The sequence below is a fragment of the Micromys minutus genome (genome assembly GCF_963924665.1).
Source record: "Micromys minutus genome assembly, chromosome: 4".
NCBI classification, from domain to species: domain Eukaryota; kingdom Metazoa; phylum Chordata; class Mammalia; order Rodentia; family Muridae; genus Micromys; species Micromys minutus.
The window spans coordinates 52,756,591-52,764,931 of record NC_137973.1 but is presented as its reverse complement, the minus strand read 5'-3'; the positions used below and the strand labels follow the sequence as shown (position 1 = coordinate 52,764,931).

General features: G+C 42.0%; 1 protein-coding gene across 4 annotated transcripts in view; it reads left to right on the top strand.

Moving 5' to 3' along the window:
• Positions 1-3,518: 3,518 nt before the first annotated feature.
• Positions 3,519-8,341, top strand: part of PTBP2 (polypyrimidine tract binding protein 2) — a 57,057-nt gene continuing 52,234 nt past the window's right edge. For all 4 annotated transcript variants that reach the window (XM_080915929.1, XM_080915928.1, XM_080915927.1 and 1 more), the window contains exons 1-2: positions 3,519-3,587; positions 5,128-5,158. In XM_080915929.1, coding sequence (XP_080772055.1) covers positions 3,580-3,587; positions 5,128-5,158 — 39 coding nt within the window. In that variant the 5' untranslated portion in view covers positions 3,519-3,579. The remainder of the gene's footprint in view (positions 3,588-5,127; positions 5,159-8,341) is intronic.

The following is an 8,341-nucleotide window of genomic DNA, read 5'->3' as shown; positions in this document are numbered from 1 at the left end:
AGTTAATTTTCCTGGCACATTCTCTGAAGATAAACATCATGTTTCAGTTAAGTTTAAGTATATAATTGTAAAACCCTTACCACATGGCAGTTAGGGGTAATCTTTTCCATGTATAAAGGAACTTTGTGCCTTTACATATATTTTACATTCCCGTACCCAGTGCCCAGCAACCTCGGATCTGTCCTCTGTTTCTAGTCGTTTCTCTTTTCTGGGGAGTTTGCATATGCTTTGATAGCTTTAATTTCCTTTTATCTACTTTGAGTTCATATTACCTAGTCAAACATAAAATATTACCTAATCCGTACATTATTATTTCTCTTGTCATTCTGAAAAGTTAGCCAATACTCCAGTACTCTAAGCAGACTATTCTAAGAATAAAGTGTTATTGTTGTGAACATGGCCCTGTTTCCTATTTTTATTGCATCTGTATTAGACCTCATTTTGGCTTAGGCTGAAATGTAAATTTAATGATTGTTCACATAAGTGAAAAATTCTCTGTGAAAGGTCAAAACAGTTAGCATTCAGATGGAAAAGAACAAATCACTGTACTGAAAGAAGAGCTGGGTATAAAAGCATACCGTCTAGCCACTTTACTTGTTATTACCCTTTTCTGTTAGGAGTCCAAAAACATGAATTGAATCTTGTCGGCATTTACAAGGCTTGGCTATCCTCTACTGTTTAATAATCCAGCCCACAGGTAACCCATACAATCTCACAAATCGACATATGGGTGGGACTCTACAAATCTGCTGGTGACATTTCTCCTGGTTTATTCATCTGAACAAGAGCCAATCTAATGTTATGACTGGCATGTTTAACCTTTGGGAGAAATGTCTGTACAGATGTACCTGTATGGATATGGGCTGCCTCGGAAGTTCCAAAAGTCAATGGTGCGGCCTGCTTTTTCTCCAGAGAAGAGGATCAGTGACAAGAACAACACCATCCAAGCAACAATCAAGGTGATAGCAGCACTGTTTCTTAGCATTTATTGCAGACAGTCAAGTCATTTGGACTCGGATTTGGATGATGACATTACTTTCAATCTCATTCTCATGAACGAATACTTCATCCTTGGGTTTTGTTGACCATGTCCAGTGTCACAAAGCTAATACATGGAGCATCTGTAACGTGAAGCCAGGCTTTCATGGATGTGTTTTTGTGGTATATAGCATAGAGTGAATACAGACTTTTCCTACCACCAGATGCCTGTGATTGCAGGTGGTACCATCCTCTATATCTGTTATTTCATTCTGTAAACATTGTATAATAAGCTAACCTCACACTACTAGGATATTAGACATAGCCGGAGATTAACAATAATAAAAGCTGAGCAACTGTATAAACATACTAAGGAAAGTCAGAGAACATGTTTCCGGACTTAAGATACTTTGTTGCTTTTTCACCTCCAAGGGAGCATTTTACAATTTCTCGACATATGACAATTTCTTGGCATATGGAATGCCAGAAGCACTACTCTTGTGCTTTGGGAGTTGAGTAAAAATAAGGAACTCCTGCATATACAAACCCCGAGATACTACGGTAGTTAAGCTGGTGAGAGATACCTGCCCAGCTTTGAACTAACTGGAAGACAGCATATTTAGCCTTGATACTCTGAACATGGAAGGGACTCATTCCCTGGCTGGGGAGTGAGATGGAGAAGAGTTCATCATGCTCTGCTCACAATGGCACAGAATCTTAAACCTATAAATTAATTTTAGATTTTACACTTAATATTTTCCAGCCATGGTTTACCACTGAGAAAATGGCAGAAAAGGAAACCGCAGGAAGATGTACAGGGGGAACCTATTGCTGTCTGCTGGTACATTAGTATCTCTCTCGATTTACATTATATTTCGTACCTTCATTTCTTTACTACATTTAAAAATCTAGTACTTTGTCTTCCCTTTGGAACTACATCACATATTTTCTAGGAAGTACTGACTTACATAAGCCAGCATATTGACTATGTTGTGTGTTTGCTCTTATACTTGATCAGAAAGTAAAACAAAGAATGTATTTTAGTGAACATGTGACATTTGACAGAAAAAAGATTCTGTTCCTACAGACACAGATTGTCTTCCCTGAGATAAAGCAAGAACCAGTTATCAGTGTTGATTGAGCTAATGTGAGGAATCTGGAGAAGGAATCCTGTATCCCAGCCTCCCTTTGGGAGCATAGAGATTTAATTGTTGAGTTGAAACTACGAAAACGAAACCACAACCTATGACAAACTGTTGTTAACGGAAATGATAATGGGTCCTTTATGTATCATAAATCGATAGTGTAGGTAGAAGGAAGGTGTTATAGGAAATTAGATTTTTAAAAATAATGGACAATCTCTGAGGCAAACCAAAAGTATCTGAGCAGGTGATGGCTTTGAAAAGTTCTTATAGCAACAGTGTGCGTGTAGTTGGTGTTGATTGCCTTTGAAACAGGGTCTCACTAAGTTGCTTCATCCTCTGAAGTAGCTGGGGCCAGGTTCTGGCCTATCATTTAAAAATAATATAGTCTCCCATTTAGTGAAGTGGAATTCAAGGCGGTAATGCCAGCGGGTTCTTGAAGGAGAGGAGGAGATCTGGAGGAGATGGAGAACACAGTAGGTAAGTGCTGGAGGAGGTAGAGAGGAGCAAAAGATGGTGCTGCCATTACTGTCGTGCGGAGAACATTCTCCGAAACCAAACATTGTTGAGGCTATGGTACAAACACACTAAAGGAAAACGAAAAACCTGTACTATATTAAAACCTGGAGTCCTATGGAAAAAGGTGATTTTGTCTAGGCCGTTTTAACATTTTCATCCTCTGTAAGGAGTGCTAACTCAATTCTTCTCCCCTTTTCCTATCCCCCAAATGTTGGACTCCACCACTCAGCCTGTGGCCATTCCCATCTAGGGATCTTGGAATATATGTTTTTTTTTTTTCCCCTAACAGATGCACAATTACCAACCCAAATAAGAATCACCCTTTCTTCCTCTTGGCCTGATTGACTCCAGGTTTGGAAGCAAAGGGCAATCTGCTGAGCGGTCCTTATTAGGAGGTGTCGTTTTATTTTACTAAGCAATGGGTCTTGGCCAGTGGGGTAAGCTCTTTAAGGATGTTCAGTTCGTCAACACGGTCTAGGATGCAGCTCTTTTCTCTAGAGCTGAGTGGGTGAAGAAGGGTCATCGGGCCTTTGTGGGTGGAGGGGAAAGTGGATGCGACCTGAGAGCAGCCCTGCTGTCCGGGCCAGCCTGGGGCATTCCGCGGTGCAGGCTGTCCCACTCCTACCGCCCACGGAAGGGAACCCAGGACGCCCAGCCAGCCACTGCAGCAGGCTGGTCTCAGAGGGCGGGAGCAAGCGCGCGGGCAGGCGGAGGCAGCCAACGGCGGAGGCGCCCACTCCCCCGGTCCCTGTGCCCCGCCGCTCGTCTCCCGCCGCCCGGCGCCCGCGCGCTCGGCTCTTTCCGCCGCCGCGCGCTGCCCCGTGCGCTCCGGCACCTTCGGCAATTTCCGTCGGGCCCTGGCCGCCATTTTCTCGCCGCTTGTGTGGCTCGCTGGCTGCGTGGCTCGGTTCTTGGGAGCGAAGCTTTGTCCGGTTCGGCAATGGACGGGTAGGTACCGGAGCCCGTGAGGAGACGGGGGAGGGAGAGGAGGCCCGCGGGGCTCCGGCCGGGGTCGGGGTCCGGTCGGGGAGCGGGGCTCGGGCGGCCCCTCCCAGGCCGCGCCGCCGTTACCCAACCCCCGCCCCATCACACACACCCCTCCCCGGGCTTCCCTCAGCCGCTCGGGCTACCGGCGCGAACGGCCGCCGCGGCCGGGAGGCCGGCGAGGCCTCGGGGCTTCTGCGGGGACTCGGTGCGGCCTGACGGCGGGGGATGGGGTGGGAAACCCGGTGCGGCCCTGCCCCCTCGGGAGCCATGTCGACGCCGCGGGTAGACCCGAACCCTGGGGTGGCGGCGGCGGCGGCGGCTCGGGCCAAGCCGCGGAGGCCTGTGCGGAGCGCGAAGCCGGAGGCCCGCCATCCCCGGCCTCGCCCGAAACACCGCGGCGGGAGCGCGGAGTGGGAGCTGCGGGGAAGGGGAGGGCGCGTGGCGGCGGGAGGGAGGGAGGGCACATGTCACACTCCTTTGTTTTCACCGGAGTCTGGGAGCGGGGGCGGGAGGCCATCGAAATGCCTTTACAACAACAACAAAAAAATTCGAGGCTTGGCCCAAAGGGCCCAGAAATTAAACCACAAGCAAAACAAAACCCCATGAAAGTGTTCGAGGTGGCATCAGTCACATGGGCAGAGGCCACCAAGCCTTGCAAGGCAGAGACGAGATAATCCACACAGGGCTTCCCCCCCTTCCCCGCTTTGATTAGTTTATGGTGAAAAAATAAACAAAACAGAAAACCCCAAACAAACACGGAACATGGATCAGAGTCGTGTTGCATCTTTGAGAGGCAGGGCGTGAAGATAGGATGCTGGTAGAGCTGAGAGCTGTGAGGAAAAAGACGAGGACCAATGTCGCGCCCTCTTAACTCCACATCCCAAACGACCCAGTTCAACTCATTGTTCATTGAGGGGCAGGGAGACTAAAAGAGACTCAGTTAACGCGAACATTTATTAAAACGAGTGTCTGGATTGGAAGAGTCCAAAAGTAAAAATCTGAGTTTATTCAGTGGTTTATCAGTCTAGACTTAGTTATCTGATGTTTTTAAAGAGATAATAAAAAGGTAACAGGCTTTAAAAATCATTGCCACAAATTGTCTTAATGGGATATTATTTTTCACATGAAATATAGATTCAGACGTGTTCTGAATTCTCTCCAAACGATTTTTCAATTCCCAGATTCTGTATAGATTACCAGAGAACTTGAGTTATATTTCTGATTTTAGTATACAAGCACTGTAGGAATAGCATAGTGTTTCTACTGTTAAAGGTTCTTAAAAATGATCATAAACTGACTGAAATATCTCATGTTTCATAGTTTTTTTCTAAAAAAATATCCAGGTAAACAATAGTTAAAAAAAGTATTACGAAGCATCTGTGTATTTGTTTTTAACTGGATTGCCAGTACCTGGAGAATTTATGCAAGATCTTAAAAGTTTTAAAGTTGAGCAGTGCTCATTAGAGTAAGAGGTTGACACTTTTTACTTTTTTCTTTACAGAATTGTCACTGAGGTTGCTGTTGGTGTGAAGGTAGGAGATTGTTTGAAAGTAAAGTGGCAACTAGGAATGTTGAATATAATACCATTGTAAAGAGTGGAAAATTTTAGTTAGTCCTGACAACAAAACCCAAGCATAAAATATTTTCTTTAATTTGTAAAGTCAGAATCTACAAACAGCTGTACAATTGGATAGTGTTAATGACTATGGTATGTTAATTACTTGATAATAAGATGTTTTTTAAAATCTCTTTAAGTAGTGTTTACTTTGTTAGTTCAAAACAGTTTGACTCTGACTAAAGTGAAATGTGTGTGTTAGGAATGAATCACATTGGAAATCAGTTGTCCTGACATCAAAGAACAACACAGTTGCTTTAAGTACTTTCAGCTTGAGTTGCTAAAGAGCTTTCTTGTATGTAGTAGGTTTTCACTAACTTCTAGGGTAGAAAATCTGCTCAGCCTTTACAATTGACTCCATGCCTACCATCTGGTGCTTCCTTGAAGGCATTGGCCTTTTAATGTCTTGGTGCATTACAGATACTTGGTTGCAAGCCTTTCTGCCTTGTTGTATTCTTTGTCTTTTAACTTATGCCCAAGCCTGAAATGGGATTTTCCTGCCCCTCAATCTTTAAGGATAAGTATAAAATGCCACAAATATAAATTCCCTTAGGAGAACTGTGTTTCTGATTTAGTGAGGTTGACCCTCAGTATTTTTCTTGGGTCTTAAACAATTGTATTCATGATGGTTAGGAGCTGTGACTGTGTTTGTCTGAGAAAGATCTAGATGCTCATGCTTTAGGATTTGTTTTTTCAGTTCATTGTATAGAACCGTTTAGTTTTATCGACAGTCATATTTTTCAAGTTTAGATACTTTTAAAGAGCTTTGAAGTCAGGGATAACTCAGGAGTATAAAATGTATTGATATTGTAGTTATTATCAAAATAGATTTCTCTTGTGAATTATATAAAAGAATAAATAATGCAAAGTACTTTGTCAAAATGAATTAACTAATAATTCTGTGGTCTATCTATTACTAGAAGATAAGTTACAAAAATGAGTTAACTAGTAGCTCTGTGGTCTGTTACTAGAAAATTGTTTAAAAATATTCACTACTCATTCTAAAAAGTTGTTCTGTATAAAAGTCTGCAGAGTTAAAAATTAATTTATCATTTTTTATTATATTGGTTAAATACTTTTGCTGGTTGCAGAATTATGTACAAGCACTGAAACTTTCTTACAAGTAAATGATTGTTAAGAAAGTAATATATATGCGTTTTTAAAATAATTGAAAATATAATATGCATTTTTCCTTGATTCACAATTCATTTGCTTAGGTGTAGATGTTATAAGTTTTTTATATTTTTGAAAATTACTGATTTTCACATTAATATGCATATCTTATTTTTTGTACAAATATATTGTATTCTGACCTTTCAAATTTTTATTTTAGTATATGCCATAAATTGCCTGTGTTTGAAGTATGCAGTGTTTGTATATACACACTCACGTGAAGCCCTCCTGCCCTGTCATCCATCCCCTTTGCCTTTACTTCCCCCAGAAGCAAGTGATCTGCTGTCACTATAGATTTACTTGTATTTTTAGGATTTTAAATGAAGGGACTCAGGGAGGCCCTCTGCTCTGTAACACTCAGAAGTTATTACACGTGCATCCATGTTCTCTTCCCCTCTTTGCTTAGTATTGCCATGCTATACGGTAACTGAAACCTGTAGTGGGCATTTGTGCTTAGGGATATTATGAAATTGCTATGAACATTTCTGCATGTTTTTGTGGAGACATATGCTTTTATTTCTTTTGGGGCCCATTGTTAAGAATGGCTGAATCATATGTTAGGCATATGTTTAACTAATTGAGCCTCTTTTCCACAGTGGTTGCACCGTCTTGCCACTACCAGGATATGAAAATCAGTTCCTCCAGAGACTTCTTAGTGCTTTTTAATGTTTAGTGGGTGTGAAGTGATAATTTAATTGTGGTTTTAATTTGTATTTGTGTGGTATCTGTTATGAGCATTTTCGGTGTGCCTTGTGCCAGCTGTTGTTCTCTTTTGTTTTTTTTGAGATAAGGTTTCACTGTATAGATCAGGCTAGTCTCCAGCTAGAAGTCGGCCTGTCTCTGCTTCCCGAGTTCTGGGATTAAAGACTTAACACCACCATGACTGGCATATTACAGTCAGGGTTCTTTTGAATAAGAGAATTTATAGAATCAATCAGTGCCCACCCCCAAAATCAAATATATACATATACATGTACATTGTACATATGTATATATGTGTGTATGCAACTTTACTATTAGAGTAGCTTATAGGTTGTTGTCCTAGGATTTCTGTTGCTGTTAAGATACACTGTGATGGAAGCAACTCTTATAAAGGAAAATGTTCAATTGGGGCTGGCTTAAGGATCCAAAGGTTTATTAGTTCATTATCATCATGGCAGGAAGCATGGTGTCATGCAGGCAGACAGTGCTGGAGAAGAAGCCAAGAGTTCTACATCTGGATTGGCAGGCAACAGAGAGAGAGGGAGGGGGGCATACACAAAGACAGACGCACAGACTTTGACCAACGGAGACACACCGAGAAACCTGGCTTGAATATTTGAAATCTGGAAGCCCCTCCCCAGTGACACCCTTTCCTCCAGCAAGGCCACATACCCTCCTTTCAAATAATGGCATTCCCTTTGAATCAATGAGGCTATTTTCAATCAAATGACCACAGCTGTGATTTAGTTAGTCTAACAATGGTTGTCTCATGACCAAAAGTCCCAGAATTCAATAGTTTTTCCGCCTAAGAGACTCCAGTGCCAGCTGGTTATGTGCACACATCAGAATGCTGAAGTAGGTTCTATAATGGCAGTGAAGGAATGCATCAGTAAGATACACAAACTTGCCCTTGAGGATGAAGGCAAGCAGATAGGTTGCCACCAGAACTTAGGTCATCTTCTAACTTCAACCATTTGAAAAAGCTGCAGAACATGGACTGAAAATTATTATTTTACATGTGGACATCAGTTTTTCTAGCAGTGTTTGCTAAAAAGAATGTTTGCATTAGTCTTGTAGCTTTGTCAAAAACAAGTTGCCTTAAAAAACTTGCCTATATATGATTTTATGTCTATACTCTTTCCTGTGGACCCAGTTTTATCTGTCTAGATGTCAAAAGCATACTGTTTTGATAATAAGTTACATACTAACTCTTGAAATCAAGTTG